Source organism: Amphichorda felina (genome assembly GCF_050947745.1).
Source record: "Amphichorda felina strain 45539 chromosome Unknown scaffold_9, whole genome shotgun sequence".
NCBI lineage: Eukaryota > Fungi > Ascomycota > Sordariomycetes > Hypocreales > Bionectriaceae > Amphichorda > Amphichorda felina.
Genome location: NW_028145041.1, coordinates 2,098,840 through 2,124,710, shown reverse-complemented (window position 1 = coordinate 2,124,710; position 25,871 = coordinate 2,098,840). Strand labels below are relative to the sequence as shown.

Below are 25,871 nucleotides of genomic sequence, written 5' to 3'. Positions count from 1 at the left end.
AGCCATTGCCCAAGACGGCCAATTGGGCCAATTCAGCCAATGGGCGCTGTCGGCTTGACACATAGCAGCAGGCCAGCATCATGAGACTCGCCCGACTTCCTCTTCAACTGGCGGCTTCCATCGGTCGGAAACCCGCTTCAGAGACACTGATTCCTGGGGTTCCTGGTACTGTTCCTGGTCGCCGACCCTGCCCATCACCGCCGGCGTCATGTGGCCCAGCTGTTCCCGCTCTCTCCTTCCGCCTTTATCACTCCCGTTTCTTCTTCCGTCTACCGCCCCGCTGTTCTGTTCATAGCCTCCTCTCTTCCCCCTTATCTGCCCAAACCAACTCCCCCATCGCACCACGCCGTACCATCTCGAGCCTCCCTCTCGAGCCTCCCTCTCGAGCCTCCCTCACGAGTCACCACCATCCTCTTCGCCCTCCGCCGCCCATGCAACACGACTACGCTGTCACCACTGCTGCCATGCCTTGATGATCCTCGCGGGAACCTCCTCTCTTTTGTTTAGACTCCTCCTCCCGCGGCCCTCACCATGAATTCCCGGCCGACCGCCCGTCTCGCCCAGCGGCTGCTCCGCTCGAACCCTTCGACCGCCTCCAGACCCTCGACGTCGATAACACAATGCCGCTGCTTCAGGGCATCGCCACCTAGATGGGCGGTGAACTCCAACAGAGCAGCACCGCCCAGGCGACTTCCCCCGTCTAGGTCAATTGTGCTCCTGGCCGGAGTTGGGCTCATCTCCACCGCCCTTAGCCTGTACTACGCACCCCCAGCACTGCTCGATGCGCATGAAACCCAGAATACCGTCGGTGATCCCGAACTTCCTCGCTATCGTCTCGACGAGATCCGAAAGCACGATGGCGACTCTCCCAATCCCTGGGTTATTCACGGCAACAAGGTCTACGATATCACTGACTGGGTTCCCGCCCACCCTGGTGGCGATGTCATCCTTCGCGCCGCTGGAGGCTCCATCGATCAATACTGGGACATCTTCTCTATCCACAAGAACCAATACGTCTATGATATTCTCGCCCAATACCTAATAGGCTACGTCCACGCTGCCGACCTGACCCCAGACGGATCGAAACCAGCCATCAGTGACGACGTCCAAGACCCCTTCTCTGACGACCCCAAGCGCCACCCCGACCTCATGACTCTCACAGAGAAGCCGCGAAACGCAGAGTCCCCGGGGTACGCTCTCGATGGCTCCTTTCTGACGCCTAATGACCTCTTCTACGTGCGCAATCACATGTGGGTGCCCACCGTCGATAAACCCGACGAGCATACCCTCACCATCGAGCTTCCCGACGGTTCTACAAAGTCATATACGTTAAGCGAGCTAAAGGAGCGCTTCCCCAAGCGCACCGTCACTGCCGTCCTCCAGTGCTCGGGCAACCGCCGCTCCAACATGAGCAAAGAGTCGAAACGCAAAGCCAACGGCCTGCCCTGGGATACAGGCGCCATCTCCAATGCCACGTGGGAGGGTGTTCTCCTGGCCGATGTGCTCGCCGATGCCGGCTTCTCTCCCTCGGACGACGAAGAGGTCAAGCACGTCCATTTCTCTGCCATGGAAGCCTACGCTGCGAGCATCCCCATCCGCAAAGCCACTGACCCATACGGCGACGTACTCCTTGCTTGGGGAATGAATGGCGAACCGCTCCCCCCGGACCACGGCTTCCCCCTGCGATCCATAGTTCCTGGAAATGTGGCCGCCCGCTCTGTCAAGTGGCTAAAACGCATCACTCTCAGCGACGAGGAAAGTCCCAGCCAGTGGCAGCGTAGAGACTATAAATGTTTCGGCCCCAACCAGACTAGCGTCGACTGGGACACTGCCCCGGCAATCCAGGAAATGCCTGTACAGAGCGCCATCACGACTGTCAAGCTAGGCGATAGCGGCAGCACGGACGCGCCCAACACCACAGTTGATGAGCAAGGCCAATTCGTCTCCCTCGGCGGCTACGCTTACTCGGGCGGCGGCCGCGCCATCGTCCGCGTGGACGTTTCCCTCGATGGTGGGCAGACCTGGTCCCAGGCCAAGCTCCTACCTGACTGTTCGGGTTCGTCTGAGCAGTGCATGGGCAATGCCACCTGGTCCTGGAAGCGCTGGCGCTTCAACGGTACTGTGCCACAGGAAGCCTTCCGAAAGGGCACATCCGCTGGTGACGAGCGTGACGCAAGTTCGGGTAAGATGTGCACGACTCTAGTCGTCAAAGCCACGGACGAGTCGTACAACACACAGCCCGAGAGCTACGCAGCAACGTGGAACATAAGGGGTAACCTGACCTCGGCGTGGCATCGCGTGCGCGTGTGCACCGACTGTGCTTCGGGACCGAAGAAGTCATGAGTGGAGAGCAACCGGAGCTCCTAAAGAACACACCCAGAGGCCGAATAGGTGCAAACCTAGCCAATTGTTTCCCAAAGCGCTTGATTGACTTGTAATCATATGTTTTAGAGCCACAAGATGGATGTTCATGTTTTCTCATCTAGTTAGGGCGTAAAGCATCTGGCACTTGGATTGGCGTTGTATCCGTAGATAGAGAGGAATAAGGCGAAGCCCCCTGGTGTTTGAAAAAAAGTAATACGGTAATAGAAAACATCGATTAGTTAGTGCAAGAAACTCGCAGAGACACAAATTATGTTATGATGCTGCTTGTTGAATCTACCTTCCCCAAATCAAGTAGCCTGTCTATGCATGTAGTATACATGTCGACTCCCCCAAACCTCTTCTAACTTGTTGTATGGTACAGATACACAGGGTACAAGATCAGAGAGCAGGGTAAAGGGCCGTAAAATGTTCGCTGGCTCTTGTCAACCTCGCCCCCTGCCTGGTTGAACCATCAAAGACCCTCCTAGTCCCTCGGGATGGGACCTTCCTAGTTCTCGTCCTTGAGAGATTCTTAGTCCTCATCCTCGTCGCTGCCACCGTCCGAGAAGTACTCAAAGTTGTCTGGCACCTTGGCCTCCTCGTCGCCTTCGTTGTCTTCATCAACGGCAGTCAGAACGCCGGCCGCCGCTGCCGCTCCCGATCCAGGGGTATCGTCGCCCCCGGGAGTGAAAGGAATATCTCCGAGCCCGCCGAACGACCGTCCTCCTGCTCCGCGCAGAAGTTGATCCACCATGGGGTTACCGGTGGACCCGCCACGCGTGGGGTCCACGAGACCGTCCAGGATGGATCGTCCCGGAGTGCCAGGCCTGCCACCTGCACCGCCGCGCTGGCCTTGCTGTCCAGCCACCGGGGCGCGCTCCGTCGTCACTTTCTTCAATTTCTCCTCAATGAGAGACTTAGGCTCATTGGGCTGAGTGTCATCGAGCAGGAGCGGGCCTCCCGTAGGCTGCGACTTGTTAGTACTATTTCCGAGACTAAAACTCGGGCTAACACGTACCTTCTTGACGGGCTTGTACCGTCCAGACGGGAAGCTGATGTACTTGAGCTGGCTGGGGAGAACTCGGCTCATGTTCTCAATGTCGAAACCAATCTTCTCCTTCTCGGGTTTCTTCTTAGTGTCCGTAGTAGAGGCCGCGGCATCCTTGTCCTCCCCCTCCTTCTTATCCTTAGCGTCCTCCTTCTTTTCCTTGTCCTCATCCACGTCCATCTTGTCACCGCCACTCTTAGGTGCTGGCGTGTCGATATCCATGCTTTCCCTCCTTTGGGCACGTTCCTTCTTCTGTGCTCGACGCTTAGCCTGTGCTGTTGTAGACAGAATGGCGGTGGCAATCAGGGCCGGGCCCTCCTCGGCCTTGACCTCCTGCTCCGGTGGGTAGTCAAACAGGCTCTGACGCGCGGCACAGTGGAATTTGAATTCAGGAATCTCAAGCTCGTGGTCCAGTCCAATGATGGACGTGGGCGAGAAGCTGAGGGACAGGAAGTGAGTGAATGGGAACCAGTACCAGTACTGCGTGAACACTGCCATGCCCACAATGCCGGCCATGTTGAGATTGCCCGTTTGGGTCTGCAAGCCGATGGTGCAGTTCCGACCGCCAGCATCGATGATACCAAGAGCAAGTGCAGCACCGAATTTTGTCATGGCATCCTCGTGTCGGTCACCAACCACCTTCTTCAAGGTCTTGCGGATAGCGGAGACCTTGGGGTTCATGACCTCATTCTGCTGCACCATGATCATGGCCAGTGAAATAAGTGCACCCTGGCGAACGAAGTCGGTCGGGTCCTTCATCATAGGCTCCAAAAGGTCGATGGCCTCATCCAAGCCAGTACCAGCGCAGGAGATACCGAGAGCCATGGCAGACCCGTACCGCACGTGTGGGTTGTACGACTCCGAGAGCAGCTCCACCATTCTAGGCACACTTCCTGGCTTGCGGAAGAGAATGAAGCCCAAGCTCATAACAGCGATGCGACGAACATCGTCGTTAACATCGCTAACCGCAACGTGCAGGAGCTTACGAATGGCCTTGTTGCTTCCGGTGCCACAGTAAGCTAGGGCGACGGTCATAATACCACCGTATCGGAGAGTCGGGTCAGGATCATTGAGTAGGCCTTCAATCAAGACATCGGCACCCTCTTGGCGCCCATACATGATGAGGGCCATACCCATAGCAACACCACGAACAATCTTCTCGTGAGTGGTCTCATGAGCGTAGGTGATCATGTCCTCGATTGCCTTTGTGTTGCCAGTGCCCAACATGATGAGACCCATGGCAAGACCGACGGCCTCTCCATTGAGGGCGGAGTCTTGGAACAGTATCTCCTTAAGCTTGTCAAGAATTTCGCTGTCCCCAGTACCCATGCCGGCAATACCTAAGCCCAGAGCGCCACCATGCTGGAGGACCTCGTCTTCGGCTTGGCTAAACTGAGTCTTGAGGTATTCAAGCGCGTCAGCTCCATGGTTAGCATGGATTAGGCCGTAGGCGTAGAGGGCGCCTCCCTGGCTATAGACAGAACCACTTCCAAGACCTCCTGCCCTAGGGAGGTAAGGCTCAAGAAGCTTGCGAGATTGAGTAAGGTTGCCTCTGTGCATGACGCCAAGCGCGGCAGTCGCAGTGAACTTGGACCAGTTGACCGCCTTGCCGAGCCAATCTAGATTATCGCGGAAAAACTTGTCATTTGTGGTTCCCTGGTTCATGAAGGCGTTGCAGAAGGTCACAGCACTGTGGAAGATGGAGTTCCGTCCTTCGAGACTATCGCGCACCTTGTTGAGGATGCTTTGGTCTGTGCGGTTGTTGCGGTACAGGAATTCGAGGTTGAGGCGGATCGTTTTAGAGCCGTCCAGGATCGACCGAATGTTACGGTAAACCTTGGCGACCTCCTCCGGCAGTTCATTCTCTGGTGACTGCTGCTGGTTCTCCAGGAGAGACTTATTCTCGTCATCTCCCTCTTGGGCAGGGGCATCTTTCTTAGGAGGTTCTCCAGAAGGAAGTGCCGATAAAACCTTGCCGAGAAACTCTTGCGTGCCGTTGTCGTAGAGATCGAAAGCGATTTGGTAGGCGTTAGCAATTGAGGTGCGATCTCCATTGTCGACGAGCTTCTGGAGCATTCGGGACGCCTCCTCATCCGAGTTCAGGTAGACCACACACTTGGCGATGGAGAAGTAGTCGGGGTTGGGAATCTCGTTGAGGAGATCCAGGATCAGACGTAGAATAGCATGGCGGAACCCTCTCTCCTGCACAATGTCCATGCAAATGCCGAGGGTATAGTCCATCAGGTCCTCCGCGGGACCCTGAGTGCCATCCTGAGTATTGACCTTGGAGTGCTTTTCATCCTCGCTGGCACGCTTAATGACTCGACGTAGGACATCAAGATTCTTGGCCTCGACCGCGATACCCACAACCTGCCTGTATCGACCCTCCTTTAGGCAGCTCTCGAATAGCCGGTCAATGACCCTTTGAAGGGCTGCTTCCGTCGCCTGGTCGGGAAGCTGGGCAATGGAGCCGGAACGTCCGTCCTTGGCTGCTGGTTGAAAGGTGGCATCCATGATGGTGTTGTCGATGGAATCACGGGAGAGGAGCGACTTTGGCGGGAGCGCTTTGTGGGAGAAAGGCGTGGTTGGAGACGAGACAATGCCATCCGTCATGCTCGAGAATGTTGTGGTGAGTTCAGGCAGGTCAGAGATCTTAGAGACGGCAGGTGCGGTGTTCTTGGCAGATGTGACGGCAATATACCTGTCGACACACTTGGAGATTATGGTCTCCTCGAACTCACCCGGCGAGTCAAGCTTGAAAAGGTCGCCGGCGGCGAGGGCAAAAATCATGCTATCATCGTAGGCCTGGAGATGGTAGTAAACCTTTGCGAGGACGAGGGCGGCGAGTTGGCGCTCGGGGAAGGATTCGTCTTCGTAAAGGGCCTCACTGATGATGGTGGGTTAGCCTCGAGGGAGAAGGGACACACGGCAGGTAGGAGCCATACATTTGGCTCAGAGAGCCGGCAACTTCTGTCCAGACGGTATCGATATCATCGTTAAGAGTCTGGAGGGCGAAGACCTTGAGCTCAGGCTCCTCTTCGGCGAGGAAGGCGAGGACGCCCGTGGCCGACACAAGCCCAGGCATGATTGAAGGGTCTTGCGACAATGTTGCGGTTAGGGTAGAGGTGGCGAGAGTGCGAGGTTCGAGTTTCGGAGCTGAGTTCACGATGGCCCCAGCAAAATTTGTGTCACGCTGCGATGGCAGCGAGCGAGGAGACAGAGGTGGTGGTCCGACAAGGTTGTCAGGAGCTGGTCGCGGTGATGACGATGGAGAGAAGATAATGGATGCTTGTCGACAGAGCTGATCCACCTCACGCAACAACACGTCAGGCAGAGCTCTGCCTGGCAGCGGGACAACGGCAACCCTGAGACCAGCTGCACGTTGAGAGCACGGACCACCTCACTGGCTGACTAAGGCACCTCTCGTGTGCAAGTGGGAAGAATGTCACGTGACTGCGCGCCTCACAGCTGGCGCGCTGGGAGGAGTTGGGGTTAGCTTGGCAGGGAAGCTGGAAATTTGACGGCGTCGATGTCGCCATTGTCCGCCTCCTGATCGGATCAATGTTGCAGTTTAATGAACCTTGGGTCGCCATCGATTTATCCGTTTGAACATCCATTGTTTAAGTGTCCTTTATCTCCTGTAGAGCCCGACTGGTAAAGTAATGCCTACTAGTTAATAGCTAAGTTCCGAGGCTGTGGGACGCCTTCGTACGAGTGTGTTTCCGTACGAGAGCTAAGAACGTCCGTAGCCGGAAATGGCTGCAACCAGACCTGATAAATATTGCTTGGCTCCTTGAACCCAGATCATCAACCGTCTTTGCAGCTGTGAACATTACTATGTATCTTCTAGGATGAGTCTGGATTGAATTAGTGGAAGGTTGTCATTGTATTTGGGGGCTTCTGGTATTGGTGCAGTCCATGCGAGGAGCACCGGCAGAAAAATTCCATAAAAAAGTGGACGACAGCTTGGGTCGCGATTGTGTCCTCAACACCACAAGCACCCATCATGGCCTTGTCCCTGTTCAACCACCTCCAACATTTCTGAGATCCGTCCGCACCGCACCACATCTCCGCCTGTGCGTCTCGGACCCTCTGTTGCTGTGTCCTTGTATTGGGCCCTTTGTCATCTTGCCTCTGAGCTGTGTCGCATCCCGCTTTCTGGAGCCTGCTAGCGATACCCCCGACCTCGTTTGATGGACTCGCTGTAGCGTGACAATGTCTGTTTGCGCCTCGATCGCATCTGCATCAAGCGCGCACCAAGCTCCAGTTATAGTCTGACCCCACCGACACTACGATCGCAAGTCGCACACGAGATTGGATGATACTCTACAAGACGCCGCCGGTTGCGCTCGACTGCACGGTCCTGTTGGAATCATAGTGAGCCTCCTATACCGGTATCGACTTAAACAAATCGCCTCATCATCGCATCACAATGGACCTTCGCTCCGTCCTCAATAACGCCGACGCAGGAGATCGCGACCGCGACCGCGAGCGTGTCCCCTCGACGTCCAAGCATCCCCCGACTCCGCAGCAGCAACCGCATCAGCTTCCACAACATCATCAACAGAGTCCACCCGCATACCCCCCTTATCGCGAATACGGCCATCCTGCTCCGCAGGCGCATCAGTCGCCTGGTAAACCCGCCCATCAGGAATATACCCATGCGTCACAACAGCCTCCCACCGGCTCGTACCCACCGCCACAGTCGCCATACCAGCAGCCTGGTCCCTATCCAGCCAGACAGGCTCCGCCGCCACTCCAACCGACAAACTCGTTCCATGATGTTCGATCGCCGAGCGGATCTATTCCGGTACCGTCCCCCACGGCTTATCGACCAAGCGCCGTGACGCCGTCAGCCGCTCCCCCGGGTGCAACGGGAGGCTACCCGTTCCCTGTGCAAGAGATCACGAGCCCCAGTATGCGACACCAATATCCCCCGGCCCCTTATCAACCGCATCAGCCGCAACGGCAGGATAGCTATTCTTCGGGGCCTTACGCGCAACAACCGGGACATGTGTCACAGGCCTCGCCGGTCGCGACTCCTACCGGGACTCGTCCATACCCCCATCAGCGTTCCCAGTCTACGCACTCGACCCCGACCCCGACATCAGCACACAGCCAGCAACACTATGGACCACCCTTTGTGCGCGGTAGCCCCGTAGCTGCAACACACCCCTTACCGACGGAGTACAATCGGCAACCCTCGCAGCCTCCCACTCCTCAAGGGCCACCTTTGTCCGCGACACAAAGACACACTGTTGGCCACGCAGCCTATGCGCAACCACCAACACAACAGCAGCCATCAAGCCCTTATCAACAACGTGTGTCCTCCATCCCAGGTGCGCAGGTTGTGCAAACTCAAACTTCACCGCCTCCGCCTCAATTACAACCTCCATTACCAGTTCAACATTCTTCTGTGCCACGGGTGCCTAACACACACGCGACACACGACGCCCCCGCCGCTGAAAACCACACAAAAACCCCTTCACATCACGGCCGAGAGAGCAGCCTTTCTGTCAGCCCTAAGACTAGGGTTCTGTCCTTGTCAAGCAACCCCGACCGCAGTTCCATTTCGATCGACCGCGATCACAAGCCAGCATACGCTCCCGAACCGATGGCCATCGATTCCGATCGCGCCGTGACGCCGGCTAAAAGGAAGCTTCAGGATAGAGACCTCAGCCCCGGAGAGCTGGAGCGTAAAGAAAAGCGCCCCCCGCCAGGCGAAGTCAATGGCGACCATGTCCCTGCAGAAAATAATACTTCTGCGACCAAGCTAGAGCGCCCAGTCACGGCACGCAAGACGCGTATTCGTCGCTCCGAACCCCCCGTCTGGGCCCAGAGCATCAGATCTTTGGGAAAGAAGCTTCCGAGACACGCCAATTTTGTCCTACAGAAACGAGTGCATTCGCACCTCAACGGTGGCCAGTCTGATGGCCTACCGTCAAGTCGTCATCAGACCCCCGAGAAGCAGAAGGCGCGTGCCTCGCAGCCGCCTACTGCTCCGCCTACTGCTCCACCTACTGCTCCGCCTGCTCCGCCTGCTCCGCCTGCTCCGCCAGCGGAACCCAGTACGCAGGATGTCTTGGGGCCATGGGAGGCTAGCATTACTGGCGTTCGCCCCTACGAAGAAGTGTCCAGAATGGTTGCAGACTTTCTCTTTGTCCACGTCGTCAATAGCGAAGATATGCAGGAGATTGCTAGCCGCGGCATCAAATTTGAGATTGAAGCCAAGTTGGGGACGCTCATCGACAAGGACACCAACCAGCGTGTGGATAAAGCTGTTGAGTCCGAAGTGATTCTCCAAGACACAGGTCGGATAGCCTTCAAGAGCAGCATGACTGAGGTAAGTTTCGAAGGGCAACTCCATGCTCGAGTTCAGAAACTAATATTGCCCAGGCCTACCACAAATCTTTCAATGAGTTCCTCAACCAAATCGTCGTACAGACTCATCCGCAGGGCGGCAGCGGCCGCGTTCAGCTAGAATACAAGCATCGACGAGAGATTGATCGCTTCATCGACCTACCCCCCGAGCTCCACTCACGCATACCCGGTTGCGTGCGGTCGCGTCTAGGATCACGAGCCAGGAATGTCAGAGTCCGGTTGACGTACGATCAAAAGACCAAAGAAGTCCTCGGAAAGATCATCAAGGCGCGCGTGGCTGACATCGACCTCCACCTGCCGTCGTGCCCCATGGACTGCCGCCTCAGCATCAATCTGGAAATGGACTGGGACGGTTCTGTCCAGGAGTTAGAGCAGCTGGCAGCAACCCAGTCGGAGAGACAGCCGGACCGTAACAAGGACCGACTAAGCTACAGGCATGGCCACTACCAGATTGATCTTACACAGGTCACCCAGCAAATTCAAGGCCCTGGAGTAAGTTGGTCCAGCTCCCTTGTTTTCGTATCCTAAGCTAACAATGACCAGAACTCTTCGCGTTTAGAAAAAGAGCACGAGCTTGAAATCGAGCTCGCTCCCGAGGTTCTCGTTGACCAAGGCCGTAAGGCCCTAGATGGCGCAGAACACCGATACCAAGAACTAGTAGAGGGTTTTGTAGATAATATTCGCGTACTCGCCCGCAAAAGCAGGGAATATCAGAATTGATATCGGATCCCCTCGCAAATTCAAACACCAGGGCCTACGCCACCCCACGACAGGCATGAATACGGGTTTTCTTTTTGGGATGGGGCGCATGACATTTCTCTTCTTACTCTCGACGGATTAGGGATGGGGCGCGACGGCAGGAATAGGGAATGGGTATTTCAGGATCTTTCTTTCCCCAAAACTTTGGCAGAAATATTGTCCCTAGGACGTGTACAGTGATAGATCTTGGAGGGTTTCTTTCGTTTTCGACACAGGATATCATTACATCTTCCCGTCTTCCTTCGTGGCCCTTCAGGCAACAGGGAGCGGGTAGGGCGCGGCGCGATTTGCTTTATTTTCTACGTGGGACGCGTTAGACGGCTTCTCAATAAAGTCGATGTCCCATGGGGATTTATTTGTTGCTGCATGTTCTGCGTGATCTAGTAGCTATAGCTATAGCTATATATGCATAGCTGATTCTAACGCAAAGAATGGAGTCTCACCGTGACCTCAGTCAACATAGTACTGGAGGGTTAACATGGCTAAATTACCTAGAATAGGGCTGTTGTCTTTGTTTGTGTTGTTCACGCTGAGGACTATACATGACCAAAGTTTATGTTACCAACTGGTGTGTACTGGGCAGCACTAGCAATATCACACATGTAGTTAAAGAATATTCATATGAGAATACCTGGAAGAACCCCAATTGCATAGTGACTACAGAATTGTGAGCTGATTTATTTTATGATGTCTAAACTAAATACAAAAGCTGACTTCTGTCAATCCAATTCGCTGGAGGTTTGGGTCCTCAAATTGATAGGCATGTAGGGTAGGTGTTGGAGTTGAGGTCGTGCGCTGATGTTCTTGAGTCTCGGGGCAATGCCATGCAGAAGTTCAATAAAAAGCCCGATTCGCCATCATAGAGCGTTCTGGGGGTACAGAGTATGCATGATTAATGCTTCATCTGTCTTGAAGTTTAAACTTTTGATAGGGGGTCAAGCCCTTGGATAGAAGCATTACAAGGCGACATTGTTACGAATGGGTGAATACATAGCTGGGATTATGAGATTGAGGCAACATGGTATAATGGGTATCGGGTATGTTATTCTAATGTGGTATCAACTAAATTATACAAAGCAATCATCTCATTCTGTCCTCCTGGGACCAAAAAATCCTTCCTTAGATCTGCTTGCCCCCCTTGATGCTTGTACTCGAGCTCCCGGGAGCAGGATGGATCTCGTCGCTGTCACCGCGAATGGGATCCTCGTACTTAGTAGGAGGCGTGACAACTGAGCGGTCGCTGTGGACATCACCACCCTTCGTGGCGTTAATGTCGTCCTCGAGCTCCTCGGGCAGAATCAGGTTCAGAATCATGCAGACAAAGGCCGTGATGGCAAAGCCCGTCTCCATGATGAGGACAATGGCATCGAGGAAGCCCTTCAGGGACTTGTTACTGCCCTTGTAGGAGAAGATGTTGTCAAAGTAGGTGGGCAGTAGGGTGGCACCGTAGCCCAGGGCCAGGCCGGCGGTGAGGATGAAGCGGCTGCGGCGGTCGAAGGCGGCCGGGGCGCGGGCGATGATGGCCATGCCCGAGACGTTGACGGCGCAAAATAGGAAGGTGGTCATGCCACCCAGGACGGGGGAGGGGATGGCGACGAGGGCGGCGGCGAACTTTGCCACGATGCCCATGAGGACCAGGAAGAAGCAGCACATGTAGCCGGCGCGGCGGTTGGCGCAGCGGGTGAGGGCGATGACGCCGTTGTTCTGCGCGAAGCACGACATGGGGGTGATGGTCATGAGGGCGGCGAAGCATCCGGAGAGACCGTCAGCTAGAATGCCGCCCTGGATACGCGACTCGTAGATATGGCCGTCGACATCCTGGCGGGAGACGTCGCAGGTGGCAGTAATGTCGCCAATGGACTCGGTTGCGAGGAGTATGTAGAGGGCTAAGATGGGGAGGACAAGTGGCGGGTAGATGGATAGGGGGAAAGTGTGGACCCAGATGAAAGAGCCACCGGGGGCGGCGTCGATGCCAGAGCGGTCGAAGTAGCCAGTGGCGGCAGCGATGATGCATCCGACAAGGAGGCCGATGACGACCGAGGTGGACTTCATGATGGGGGAGCCGAAGCGCTCGCAGATGATGATGGTGATGAAGACGGAGAAGCCTAGGCCGAGATATTCTGGCGATCCCCAGGGTAAGGCATGGGGGGCAGAAATATCGGGACACTTGGCAAAGAAACCGGTGGCAGTTTCCGGGGACGCGCACAGCCCGGCGCCTCCCATCCAGTTCTGGAAGCCGCTCTTGATGAGTTTGAGACCGATGAGCATGACGGTCGGGCCGGTGACGATGGGCGGGAACATGCGGAGGAGCATGCGTGGCGGGATGAAGGAGAGGGCGATTTCGAGGAGGGCACAGACGGCGCAGGTGCCAAGGAGGGCGCCGTAACCCTTGGGGCAGGGCAGAGGGGCACCAGACTCGTCACTCGGACAGTAGCCATTGGCGTACATCTGGGCCAAGGCGCCCTGGGCGATGGGGATGATGGTGAAGGAGACGCCGACGACGGAGATGAGGCCGGTGCCGATGTAGTAGGGGGTCTTGTAGATGTGAAAGCGAGTGATCTGAACGGCGGAGAGGATGCCTGAGACGATGAGGGCGGTGGAGACGAGGTACTGCTGCTGCTCAGGCTCGAGGTAGGCACCGCCTTGGCCGGAGATGATGATGGGAGGGGTGATGACACCGGCGAGCATGGCGAGGGCGTGCTGGAAGCCGAGGAGGGCGCCAAGGAGGACGGGCATGGGGTCGTTGAGGCCGAAGAAGGGGCTTGAGGTGCCCTTTTGGCGCAGGAAGGGGATGTTGGGGCGGAAGAGGGCGACATAGTCGTAGGAGCCGATGAGGCCATCGCGAGTGGTGACGGCCTGGATGAAGCGCCTGATGATGGGCTTTCGGGGAGGAGCCCCCGGGAGGGTGGCGGACGAGTCGTCCATGATGAAGAGCGAGCGGTTATGATCAGGCGAACCTGCTGAATCCTGGCGGTTGTTGGGCGGAAACCAGCTGAAGCCGCTTGAGTCGCAATGGAATTAGTCTTGTGTCGAGCGAGAGTACATGGATGGATTGAGGGACCCCTGGGATAGTATATATAAGTTGTAATAGGCGACAGAGAGATGTACTATTGGGACGCGTATCGTGACAAGCTTTAGTGAAGAAACAGTAAATGATAAAATCTGGAGCGACGTCGGACCATGACACCACCCTGCCAGTCAAGCTGATAACAGTTATTTCATCTAACTAGTGTCCAATCTGTGTTGGTCCTGGTGCGCTGGGCATCCACTGACCCAGTATCTGGCGTGTATCTGGAAGTAAAGCTTATCAGTGGAGCGGGGCTACACAGGGTTGGCTGCAAAGTTGCACGTGTGGCTGCGACGAACACCCGTGTCTTATCTTCTCCTAGCTCTTAAAATGCCACGCGGTGGCGCTTCCAGCCGTCCCTGACCTGTGCTTTTTACTCGATTGCATTACGCTGCCCTGCCCCAGCGTGTCCTGCCCCAGCAACTTCGTACTCACTACCGAGGTCTTGGGACCTGTAGGGTGTGATAGGGGCCCACGGGGCTTCAACCACGGATCCTCCGACCGTACCCCCAACCGCCGGTGGGCGTGGGGGATGAACTCTGCCAGTTCAGTTCAGCTCCAGTTCGGTCAATGCCGGTCGACAGCTCCCTCTTGGGCGTCCTGGACGTCGTGGAGTTCGCCGCCAAACGGGACCTCCAGCGGCGCTAGAGGGGTCTGGATGAGCGTTTGGTTCCTATCACTGATATTGGAATCATGGTCTTGTTTCCCTGTGGCTTTGTCCACGGCATTACGAACATTACGAAAAGACGCGCTCCCGAAGTCTCCGGATCACTCCCGACCTGACGATCCCACCGCGGCAAGGACCTGATAACCTACATACTGTCCGCTTGATAACCTTGGCCCTTTGCACGATTCCTATCAGTCCTAGCAGCCTGAATGGACGCCATGCTAAGGCGACACTGGGGAAATGGCCCAACCGTGATGTGCTTTGACCGCAGCGCTGGGATTGGTGACTGGGTGCACCCAAATCAGGAATAGCGCTCGTACTGCCCTGACACTAAGTACGTGCCGCTCGGTATGCTACTCTACTAGTAATAACCTTGAAGTTTATTGTTCCTCCTTATGTGTCAATATGTACGGTACACTTGGCGGGCAAGTGGGATGCCCACTCTTATAGAAGGAGGCCATCCCTAATTGTGTCAGAAGTAGTAGGGCTAGAAGCATTCTCATCAACAGAAGCCTGCAATATCGGTTGGCGGTGTACTGAAGCGGGACGGCTTTTTCACCAATTAACTAGTCCTTTCTGCCTCTTTATATCGACCCTCCCGTAATCCCTTTCGCCCTTGGAGTTGGCTCCCCCTGAGCTCTTTTGGGCATCCCTAGTTATTTGAGTCTAAAGGCTTGACTCAAAGTGGTATTCAGGATCAAATAATTCAACAGTTTGCATATCGGATAGTTACTCGGACAAAGTTGGACATGTATCATTTCACCATGGGATGTTAGCAACAGGCCAATCGCAACAACATGTGTCTAGAAAGTACTAAATGTGCCATAACAGGGGTTCAGTGTTGTCCACCTGGAATTATAAGCAATGGAAGAAAACATAACATTCACTCACTGCATAATACCTAAGATCTCTTATGTTGTTGGAGGACAACACTCCGCTTCTGCCAACTGGTCGGCGCTGCGATTTAGAATTTTGAGTAGCCTACACGTTCATATAAACACAGCAACGACTATCACCTAGACAAAGCAGACAATTGCCCTACAAGCTATGGCGAACCGATAATATAGTTGCCTCATACACATGCATTGTGTGTTTGGCCACGTGTCCCGTGGTTCGCGGCCAACAGGCTACATGGCAATATGATCTGTGTGTTGGACAAGCAAGGCATTCGTCTCTCCCCTCCCCTTTGACCCCCTCACTCAACATCATTAACACTCCCTTTTCCTCTGGTCCTCGTCGGCCGCCTATCGTTGTCAAGCCCATTAGGCATCAATTAGAAACGCAAAAAGATAAAGACCCCCTACCCACCTGAGCTTGGCAACCCAACACAAATGCAATATTCAACAAGATGGTACAAACTGCACCTTTGCCAATCTGGAAAGACGAGAACGTAATTGTTATCAGACCTGAGAATGAACCTACACCTACGCATGAAGAATCCGAGGAAGAATGCAAATACCAATCTGAATCCGAGTCAAGCGACAGCTCAAGCGATGAGAGCAATGGCGGGGAACTGGATTTGCAAAAGGTTGTTATGAAGAGGGTTGTGCGTGAGATGAGCTCTTGTGGCTCGGATCTTCCACTTATTCGACTGTTGGAAATCTGGTTCTAATAACCCCCGTTTTTTTGATCTCGGAGATGTATTCTGGAAAGCGATCACCAAAACCACATCAACATCGTCATCTACATGCTCCAAGGAGGATACACGGTTTCTTCATGGGAGGCTGTTCATACTGCGAAACTGCACCGATTTGAGCTGCTCGAGAGGGGTTTTGACGGTGGACGGTGGGATATTGATCGAATACCGCAAATCCTATGGTCTTCAATCCTTTGGTATGTCTTATTTACCATGACCTTGATCCTTTCTGCGCAATCACCTCGGCAACGAATATGCGTGTCGGAGGGCAACCCCTCCCCTTTTTTCAGAACTTCAAAGTCTGAAGACTACCTCATCCATCTTCTTAGATACAAGACATGCTGAAGATGGCCTTTTGTCTAGCTCGGTTGTGGAGGATGAGGCGTGTGTCCCGTTGGTTGCTAGATCACGGGGCCGACCCGAATGCCCGCGGCGCTATCAACCCGACGGCTCTATCGGATGCTGTACATTTTGCCCCCTCTCAACTATACTACTCTTCTTGGACCACGGTGGAGATGTAGCCCAAGGCGAGTTACTCCATCATGCCTTACTCAGGGATGACAAGGTACTGGAAACCGCAACGCTACTACTCGACAGAGGAGCGCCAATCAATCGCAACATGTATGAGGACGACGAGAAAGAATTTCGGAGGTGCGGCATCATGCATCAGACGCCGTTGCACTTGCCTCAATGGGTATGGTGGACGTGGTTAAGCTCTTGGTCGAACGGGGCGCAGATGTGCACAAGCTTGATGGAATGGCTCGGATGAGAAAGAGCGGGGAGGCGTTTACCGCGTTGGAGCACGCATCGAGGTCCCAGAACTGTGATACATGCGCGATTCTTGCGCTGGTATTCGAGGTGGATGTCAATCTGGAATGGCAGTGACTGGTAGAGGCTGAATGAGGATAATGGAAGGTCTCTTAGGTCTTCTGTGGCCCGAATGGAAGATTTATAGGCTAATAGAAATGTTCAATGAACAAATGCCTCAATGTCATGGCTAAGGGCAGTCACTACTAGTACCTACTTAATGAGAGTCTGAGACTGAGAGAAGATGGAGAAGTACTGAGAGTCACGACGACCTGACGTGGTTGAAGGTCGAGCACAGTGTGCGTGCGAGTTATATGCAATTGGCACGGTTCGGTAGGTCGCAGCTCCGTGACAGCTTCAATTTTTTGATGCTACTAGCTGGCTAAACCGAGCTTAAATCCCCAAACACACAATATCGAGACAACTCTACAAACGCTATTTACCATCATGGTTATTGCTTGAAATCTGTTCTATCCTCGTCGACCCAAAATTGCCGAATTGAAGTAATAGCGCCAATTGTCCGACCGAAGCCATGTTCGAAAACCTGTGCACCCTGCCGCTGCAGTCGGAGGTGTTCACCGCCGCGCTTCATCCGACCGAGCCGCTGCTCACCGTCGGCCTGTCAAGTGGTCATGTCGAGATGTTTCGACTGCCTTCCCCTAGCGGCAGCTCGGCCAGCAGTGCGGATGGGGACACGAGCGTCCTGAGCGATGGGAAGGGCATGGTGGACAGGCTCTGGCGTACACGCCGTCACAAGGGGAGCTGCCGCTGCCTGGCCTACACCCACGATGGGAGTGGTGAGCCGACAAGATGCCCTTAGCCTTTTAAGTCGTGCCCCTTTCTGACTAGACAGCCATGTACTCTGCCGGCACCGACGCCCTCGTCAAGCACTTCGACCCCATGACCGGCGCCGTTATCTCCAAGTTCTCCATCCCGACCAGCACCTCCGTCCCCGACGCCCCGACGCTCCTGCACGTCCTCAACCCGCAGAGCCTCCTCCTGGCCACCGACTCGGGCGCCCTGCACATCATCGACATCCGGCAGGACGGACAGCTGGCCCCCAAGCCCGCGCAGACGCACTTCCCCCATTCCGACTACGTCTCCTCCATCACGCCGCTGCCGCCCACGGCGGAGAGCACCAGCGGGTTCTCCAAGCAGTGGGTCAGCACCGGCGGCACGACGCTGGCCGTGACGGACGTGCGGAGGGGCGTGCTCGTGCGCAGCGAGGACCAGGAGGACGAGCTACTGAGCTCGTGCTTCATTCCCGGACTAGGGCCCAAGCACAACCGCAACAACGGCGTCGTGGCCGTGGGTTCGGGGTCGGGCGTGTTGACGCTGTGGGACAAGGGCGCGTGGGACGACCAGCAGGAGCGTATCATTGTCGACTCGGCTACGGGTCCCATGGGTGGCGAGAGCATCGACTCCCTGGTGCTGGTGCCGCAGGAAATGGGCATGGGGAAGAAGGCCGTGTGCGGTCTGGGCGACGGGAGTCTGCGGATTGTGGACCTGGTGCGTCGGCAGGTGCTTTCCGCGACAAACCTTCGTCACGACGATACCGAGGGTGTAGTGTGGCTGGGATTTGACTGTGGGAACAGGCTCATCAGCGTTGGCGGCACGACCGTCAAGGTGTGGGAGGAGCTGTCTGAGCTGCAGGGCAGTGGCGAGGAGGATGAGGATGAGGAGGATGACAGTGATGACGATGACGAGGAGGGCATGGCCACCGGTGGGAAGCGCCCGGCAGAGAGCGACGACGATAGCGACTCGGAGGATGGCGTGGAGGAGATGAAGCAGCGGGCGAAGCGGCGCAAGGAGGCACAGAAGAACAAGCTGGGACCAATGGGGGCCCATGGCATCCGAGGATTTGATGGCCTGGACTAATCCCCTTTTCTGATCATGGTAGAGGGCAAAAAAAGGCGTCATGTTGAGTTTTCTGGGCACGTTTTGTGAAGGGGGCAAGGGAACCAAAAATGTCACCGAAATGTGACCAGATACCCATGGATAGACGGCATGAATACAAGATACAAAATATCCACAATCGCGTATTGGGCGGTGTGTCTTCTGAAGCAGCGTTCCCGAAATTCGAAATGCATTGTTACCGACGTCGGCCACACCGTGTATGCCAACGCCAAACTAGCCTATGCAATGAAAACAAGACGTACAAGGAAAGGAACACAAATCATGGCCACAAATTGAAACCGAACAGCTAAGCTCGAATGATGTGTGAGCGGGACCCGTACAAAATCAAACATGTTAACGAATTCCACCCTCTAAATGGTGGCTGTAGCCGTCGTGACTGCTCTTCCTCTAAGCCAGTCCTTCTGGAGACGATTTTCCTCCTCGATGCTTGCAGTACCCTGAGCCAGTTTGTCTCTCCATCTACACCAGAAGAGTCGTGATAATCGGGTCCTAATATGAGTCCCTCGGGCAGCCTATGGAGTCCAGTCCTTTCGACCCTTTGAGGGTGTCTAGTTGGAGCCCGTGGGGCTGCCCGAGCTGTTAATGCGATTGTTGAAACGCGTGCATCTATCCTCAGCGCTCAAGGCGGGTTCCTGGGACAATCTGCCTCGTATATGTAGGGAAAACTCCGGGAGTGCCTCTCGAAAAGCCTCGCTCAGTAGTGACCCCGTGCTACCTGATCCGAGGTGATGGGAGTCGGTGGCAGAAAAGCCTGGCCCAGCTAGGATGCCAAGCATAGGAGATGATAAACCGGGTCGTCGTTTGTAGACCCGGAGTAACATATGTGTGTTTGTGCTGGGGTTCGTGAGTTTAAGCATGTGCTCAACGATCCTAAATAGGGAGTCGATTGGCAAAAGCTCGTGTGCGGGGATGCCGTCCATGGGATACGTGACGGGGGAGACATAGAAACGGGATTCATCGACATGTTACTGAAGATGAAGAAGGGGGGGCCGTCTTCTCCTGGAGGCAAGATGGGGGGTGATGGCATTTGGCTCAAATAGAAGACGGTCGGCGGTTTAGACGCCGGGCAGGTGGATGTAACTCCATTGGGCATCATCATCGGCAGCCCGGTTAGAGCGCGATTTCGGCGGAGGCCTGGAGTCTTCTGGAACCGAGATGGTCATGGAGGCGCTGGTGCTGGTGAGATCCTCGTCGTAGATGACAATGGTCGGCATGGTGTTGCTGTCCATGTCGGTGCTGCTGCGTCTGCTACTGGGGCTCCCGCTGTCACTTCTGTGGCGGCGGTCCTTGCGGCGGCGCTGGTCGCCCAGCAGGGGCATCTCGGAGCCGCTGTAGGTGGTGGGAATGCAGATGTACGGGATCTTCTTGCGAATGCCGATGGCCTTGGCGAGCTTCACTGCCGAGCCGCCTCCCACGCTGATGACGCAATCACGGCCCGATATGCGGGCGACGGCATCGTCGACCACGCGCTGAGGCACGTTGACGAGGGCCGAGTCGAGGATCCGCGAGTCGAGGTTGGGGATGAGGGCCTGGACGCGGCGGGCGAGGCTTATACGAGACGGGCTGGAGACGATGAGTGGTGACGAGGCACAGAGCCGTCCGAGTTCGGTGGGCAGGCGAGCAACTGCGCCGGGGCCAAAGACGACACGGGGCGAGTACGACGACGAGTTCCTGGGGGAATTGTTGGACGAGGAGCTGGCAGAGACCGAGGCGGCGGACCGTGAGTGGGACTCTGATGCCGTGGCAGCACCTGAACCGGGAGCGGATGCCGATAGGATGACAGAGGGCGGCGTGGAGCTGGTTATGCCCGGGGTGGCAGCCGTGGCGGCAAGTTTGGTCGTCGTGGCCGTGGTCGTGGTCGTTGTCGTCGTCCTGGCGAGGCGGTGATGCAACGAGGTCGGCGTCGAGAGCGAGCCTGTCATGACTTGGACGGGGCCGATGGCAGGGAGTTGTAGGATAGACGGAGGACCACGGTAGATGTCGATTCTCGGTGCAGAGGTGAGGCCCCGGAGATCGAAAGCATGCAATTGGGGATGGAGGGTCCTGAGGGCCCCCAGGGACCCGGAGACTCCCCCACCAGGGTGGCGACGAGGAGTGCATCTTGGGTGTCTACGCAGGAGTGCCAAGCAGCAAAGGGTCTTCAGGGTGTCAGTCCCTGGCGTATGATTGGTAAGAGCCCGTATGGGACACAAGCCGGGGGTGGCCTGACGAATAGCAACGGCGTGTTCTGAGATTGCCAAGATCGGGCGCCGCCACGCAGGCGAATCAGGGGAGTTGAAGGAGCCACACGTGCACAATCACCTGATCTGAATCCGGAGAATTCCCATCTTTTCGAACATGGGATTCTGAATTTTCCATCCGTCAAATTTGTCTTGTGCGATGTGTGTCGATCAGCGGCATGGAATCCTTCGCCACTGGTGGCTGCGCTCTGTCTATCTTGCGTGACTCCGAAGGGCATGGCTGTGATTGTCTCGGAAATTCGTAATCCGTGTTTCTTACCGGTTTGGCGGCTCTCCTCTCCAGGCCAAGCGTAGCTGTAACACAAGCTTGTGATCACGTCAGTGCATGTATGCATCACTTGTCTGGCGCCTTGCATTCGGAAACAATGTCACCCCACATGAACATGGTACCTAATGGTCTTATTGAGCGCAAAATATCTTGCCTGTATAGGCTCTTAGGGGGGACGACGTGGTACAAGGGACCACATGACCGCTATGAGAGGTCACAAGAGGGGGATGCGAATATCCGATATGACGGTCCCAGATCGGCGAGATTCGTTTTTAAACCAGCACAGACGTCTCCCATTCACTTGAAATTCCGTTTTACATTATTCTCATTGCTCCAAGCCATGTGAAGCAGATATATGATGTTCGCGTGGTCTCCCACACCCCAACTAGTCAATACAGCATTCCCTTTCGCCTACGACCGGAGTAAGTTGGGTTTATCTTCTTCTCGATTGCTTACTCTTTCATTCAAAAAATCAGTCCAATGGCGTGCCAGATTGTTAGCACTTTCCAATAGTATGGATACCCACTTACCTGTGACGGAACTGTACACGAAGCAACTACGAGTAGGGAACATCTATTACTGGCCTAAGATGGGTTGGAAATGCTGCGGTGATTCACCCAAAGCTTCCAAGAGTCGCAATGAGCGTGCATTGAATGACGATATGTGTCTACTAGGTAAGTACCTATTCAGCACCATAAATACCTCTAGGGGGTTCCTTCCTTCCCAATGCTGTATTGTCAGTAGTACCAAGTACCTAGTCTAGGTAAACATCAAATACAGGCAGTAGGTGTCCCATCATTTCACCGACCACCATCCACGAATTTTGGACTTGTGAAAACACAAGACTGACACCAAAAAAGCAGGAAACCCCCGGGCCATCATAAAAAATGGAACCATTGGGCGACCACATCCCAACTATCATCCAGAACTGGGACCCCATCGATAACTTGGGCCTAAATCCCGAATGCGACCAATCTGTCTACATTTCCCAGTTCATGAATAGGGCCATCAGTCTCCGCAATGAGGACTACGAAGTTGGGTGCTGTCTTGGGGACAAGTTTGATACGATCCCCCTCAATGGTTTTATAGGGCGCAACTTCGTCAAAGTGTTGCCCAAGTTCTACCAGAGCTGCAAGATGGAACCCCACGACGCCATTGTCTGGCAGGGCAAAAGCTATAGGCCCATCTCGTGGATCCGGGTGAATAAGAAATGGGTTCCGATCGAGTTTATGGATATGAAGCGATCCATGGGGCAGGATCTCTCGGAGGGGTTCCTTGTGGGATGCAAGACGTTTGTGGATAATCTCGGAAATCTTCTGGATGAGTTCAAGTTTTCGCCTCATGTCGTGTTGCGCCACCGACCGACTGGACTGGTGACCTACTGAGCTCAAGGATGTTGGTTATGGAATTGTTTGCAAGGGAATTTGCGGGGTGGAGAATGGGGATAAATAAATGGGTGCCTCTGGTGTTTGTGGGTGCCTCCTGGTGTCAACTGTCAAGACCCGGCGCAGCAGCCACATACTTGACATATATATCCAGCTTGTATAGGCATTAGGCGGATGGATCGAGACTAATAATAGCAGTAACTCCACGGTTAGCCTCTATAGAGAAAGTCACACACCTCTACGGGGCAATTATAAGCTTTCGTCGCCGCTGACTTTCGGGCCGGTGCGGGGTGGTTTTGGAATCTTCCAGGGCTCCAGGTGGTCGAGAGCTCTAGTAAGGATAGAGCCTCTAGAGCTCCACATCCCACACGGCAGAGACAGCCGCCTGCGATACTTTAGTCTTTAGGTGCCGCACTGCCGTCCGTCTGCCGTCTGCCATCTGCCGCCAGAATGCGGGGGGTTGCTGCTCCTCTGAAGTCTGAATTTGGACACTCTGGCGCCAACTCTGGTTGATCCAACGTTGCGTCCAGGGCCACGTCCAATCTTCTATGGAGGGCAACACTTCCAGATCGCGTAAAGCGCGACGGATTTCCAGCCAAACAGGCTCCAGCGGGCTTCCCCAGATCGGCCCAACGTGCAATGTGGTGCACAGAGAAGGGCCGTATCTCCGACATCCCCGCCATCACTCTCCTGCTGCAGTGCTGCTCCCCCCTGATAATCATGGATGCCCATTCCTCGGCTCATTGTAGACGGCTAACGGCTCAGACGGCAGCAAGGGTCACTGCCCTCCCAGCACCCCCAACACTGCCGTCTCCCAACCACCCTGACTATCATTCCTAGAGGGTTTCGCCGAGACTGTATTGTTTCGCATCCTCTAATACACTTGACCATTGATGAGTCCCTGCCCTTTCATTTCCCACTCCTCTTATACTCGTAGAAGGTCCCCTCTCGACCGCCAGCCGTCATTTCCCTCAGGTGACCAATACATCTGTCCATTGTCTCGACCACTGTGGTCTATCCTGCAAGGCTACAACACGACTCGCCACTGCCGTCACCGTATCGCATAGTAGCTTCTACCCCGCCTCTCACGTCCCGTCTACCGGTCCAAAGCACCGCCATCACCATGGCCGTGCTGGCTAAGATCTTGCGGAAAATCGTCCGCAATGACACCATCAAGAACGACCCCGATGAATTCTACGGATGGCACATCCTAGCGCCCGTCTTTGCCGCCTGCTTTGGCGGCATGGTCTTTGGTTGGGATACTGGTGCTATCGGCGGTGTCCTCGCCATGGATGCCACCAAGAAGAAGTTTGGCTACTTCGGCTGGTCAGGTGGTGCGGTATCTACCATGGAGCAGAACATTGTCTCGACCCTGCAAGCTGGTTGTTTTGCGGCTTGTCTCTTCACCGGCTGGCTCACTGACCGATATGGCCGCCGCTGGTGTCTGATGGGAACTGGTACACTGACAGCGATAGGTATCATGTTCCAGGCGCTGTCCGCTATAAACGGGACCATCGCTGTCATGTACGTTGGTCGTTTCCTGGCAGGTCTAGGTGTAGGTGCAGCGTCCACCTTGACACCTCTCTATATATCCGAGTGTTCTCCTCCTGCTATCCGAGGTGCACTCACAGGTACGCTCCCAACTTCTGCCACCGACAAATTATGAATGGGAGAATAACCCGTCTCTAGCATTTTATCAACTCTTTAACGTCACCGGCATCATGCTATCGTATTGGTGAGTAGCTACGCCGAGGGATTTGGGGGCCAGGTCTGTCTGACCTGGGAATAGGACGAATTATGGCTCCCTTCTACACATCTCCGCTCCTGCCGTCTATGTGTTCCCCCTTGCTCTTCAATCACTTCCTGCCATGTAAGTTGTGCTGATATCGTAGGCAATAACTAAGGATATTGCTGACATGAGTCTCCTATAAGATTGCTCGTTCTTGGAATGTTTGTTTCCCCCGAGAGGTATGAAACCGTCGAATCCAATCTATCCCGGAGCACGGCCCATTATGTCTAACCACTGTGATAGCCCCCGATGGTGTGCCACCAAGGACGACTGGGAAAGAGCCACTAGCATTCTCAGTCAACTTCGCGGGTACGTGCGTCCCCAGTACGCTGGATAAGCAAAGAGTCTAATAAGGCTGTATAGTCTCCCTGCCGATTCAGAATATGTGCGATCAGAGATTGAGGACATGGCTGAGCAACTCGACCATGAAAGACGCCTCACAGGCGATGCTACAGCAAGAGCCCTGTTCAGGGAGATGGTCAAAATCCCCGGTAACCGCAAACGCGCCCTCATCTCCATCATGCTCATGATCTGCCAACAAATGACGGGAGTCAACGCCATCGTATGTAACCAGCTGATTCCCCCCAATTCGAAGGCGCCGCATGCTAACACTAGGACCCTCTAGAACTACTATGCTCCTCAGATCTTCGAGAATCTCGGTATGAGTGGCACGGACTCTGGACTCTTTGCAACTGGCGTATATGGCGTTGTTAAGTTTGTTGGCTGCGCCGTATTTTTGACCTTTATTGCCGATTCCCTTGGCCGACGTCGCAGCTTGTTAATTACAAGTGTTGCGCAAGGTGTTGTCATGTATATCATTGGTATATACGGCCGTGTCCAGCCTCCCATCGCAGGGAACCCGGTAGGAATTCCTCCACTTCTCAGCCCGGGCGTGCGTCTCTAACATACAAATAACTAGGTAACCCCTTTTGGATATGTGGCTATTGCCTGCATATTTCTCTGGGCTGCGTAAGAATTTTGGATGACACATTGCATAAATAAATCCGGAGACTAACTTCATGTTGCAGCTTATTCCAATTTGGATGGGGCCCTGCGTGCTGGATTCTCGTTGCCGAGATTCCTACCGCCCGCCTGCGTGCCCTGAACGTATCTCTGGCAGCCGCTACGCAGTGGCTCTTTAACTTTATTGTTGCCCGGAGTAAGCAATAAAAATCCATATAAGATGGAATTGGTAGATTACTGACACTCAGCAGCTGTCCTCACCATGCAACGCACGATGGGTAAGGCCGGCTACGGAATGTTCTTCATGTTTGGTTCCTTTGACCTCCTCATGTTTATCTTTGTGTTCTTTTTCATCCCTGAGACTAAGGGGCTGAGCCTGGAGAAGATGGATGAGCTCTTTGGTGTTGTGGACAGCAACAGAGTGATCGAAGACACTGAGTCCCGTCCCACAAGTATCCGTGAGGATGGAAGAAAAGACTCCTAGAGGTGGCAATCATGGCTTTCCGAGCTCCAGAAATTGTACCCGGGGGCATCTACTGTTTCTTGCTTTATGATAGGTATTTACATACACAAAAAGCCA

At 54.8% G+C, this 25,871-nt stretch overlaps 8 protein-coding genes across 8 annotated transcripts; 5 read left to right on the top strand and 3 right to left on the bottom strand.

Moving 5' to 3' along the window:
• Positions 1 to 531: 531 nt before the first annotated feature.
• Positions 532 to 2,343, top strand: ACO1O0_009236 (Oxidoreductase, molybdopterin-binding domain-containing protein; the record flags this gene model as incomplete). Its single annotated transcript, XM_083198587.1, has 1 exon — positions 532 to 2,343. One exon carries the CDS (start codon positions 532 to 534, stop codon positions 2,341 to 2,343), a length of 1,812 nt encoding a protein of 603 aa, XP_083046322.1.
• A 553-nt stretch (positions 2,344 to 2,896) lies between these two features.
• RPN2 (proteasome regulatory particle base subunit RPN2 domain-containing protein) lies at positions 2,897 to 6,497 on the bottom strand (the record flags this gene model as incomplete). Its single annotated transcript, XM_083198586.1, has 3 exons — positions 2,897 to 3,331; positions 3,383 to 6,299; positions 6,358 to 6,497. 3 exons carry the CDS (start codon positions 6,495 to 6,497, stop codon positions 2,897 to 2,899), a joined length of 3,492 nt encoding a protein of 1,163 aa, XP_083046321.1.
• A 2,188-nt stretch (positions 6,498 to 8,685) lies between these two features.
• On the top strand, positions 8,686 to 10,451 carry CET1 (CYTH-like domain-containing protein; the record flags this gene model as incomplete). The annotated part of the gene is made up of 4 exons (XM_083198585.1): positions 8,686 to 8,837; positions 8,933 to 9,755; positions 9,809 to 10,285; positions 10,431 to 10,451. 4 exons carry the CDS (start codon positions 8,686 to 8,688, stop codon positions 10,449 to 10,451), a joined length of 1,473 nt encoding a protein of 490 aa, XP_083046320.1.
• A 1,220-nt stretch (positions 10,452 to 11,671) lies between these two features.
• On the bottom strand, positions 11,672 to 13,477 carry ACO1O0_009233 (permease family-domain-containing protein; the record flags this gene model as incomplete). The annotated part of the gene is made up of 1 exon (XM_083198584.1): positions 11,672 to 13,477. The coding sequence occupies one exon, from the start codon at positions 13,475 to 13,477 to the stop codon at positions 11,672 to 11,674; it is 1,806 nt and encodes a 601-aa protein (XP_083046319.1).
• A 3,784-nt stretch (positions 13,478 to 17,261) lies between these two features.
• JIP5 (WD40-repeat-containing domain protein) lies at positions 17,262 to 18,607 on the top strand (the record flags this gene model as incomplete). The annotated part of the gene is made up of 2 exons (XM_083198583.1): positions 17,262 to 17,526; positions 17,583 to 18,607. The coding sequence occupies 2 exons, from the start codon at positions 17,262 to 17,264 to the stop codon at positions 18,605 to 18,607; spliced, it is 1,290 nt and encodes a 429-aa protein (XP_083046318.1).
• A 1,094-nt stretch (positions 18,608 to 19,701) lies between these two features.
• On the bottom strand, positions 19,702 to 20,568 carry ACO1O0_009231 (uncharacterized protein; the record flags this gene model as incomplete). The annotated part of the gene is made up of 1 exon (XM_083198582.1): positions 19,702 to 20,568. One exon carries the CDS (start codon positions 20,566 to 20,568, stop codon positions 19,702 to 19,704), a length of 867 nt encoding a protein of 288 aa, XP_083046317.1.
• A 1,473-nt stretch (positions 20,569 to 22,041) lies between these two features.
• ACO1O0_009230 (uncharacterized protein) lies at positions 22,042 to 22,539 on the top strand (the record flags this gene model as incomplete). Its single annotated transcript, XM_083198581.1, has 1 exon — positions 22,042 to 22,539. The coding sequence occupies one exon, from the start codon at positions 22,042 to 22,044 to the stop codon at positions 22,537 to 22,539; it is 498 nt and encodes a 165-aa protein (XP_083046316.1).
• A 1,123-nt stretch (positions 22,540 to 23,662) lies between these two features.
• Positions 23,663 to 25,775, top strand: ACO1O0_009229 (uncharacterized protein; the record flags this gene model as incomplete). Its single annotated transcript, XM_083198580.1, has 8 exons — positions 23,663 to 23,996; positions 24,229 to 24,274; positions 24,329 to 24,409; positions 24,572 to 24,637; positions 24,692 to 24,890; positions 24,954 to 25,042; positions 25,357 to 25,487; positions 25,543 to 25,775. The coding sequence occupies 8 exons, from the start codon at positions 23,663 to 23,665 to the stop codon at positions 25,773 to 25,775; spliced, it is 1,179 nt and encodes a 392-aa protein (XP_083046315.1).
• Between the last annotated feature and the right edge of the window lie 96 nt (positions 25,776 to 25,871).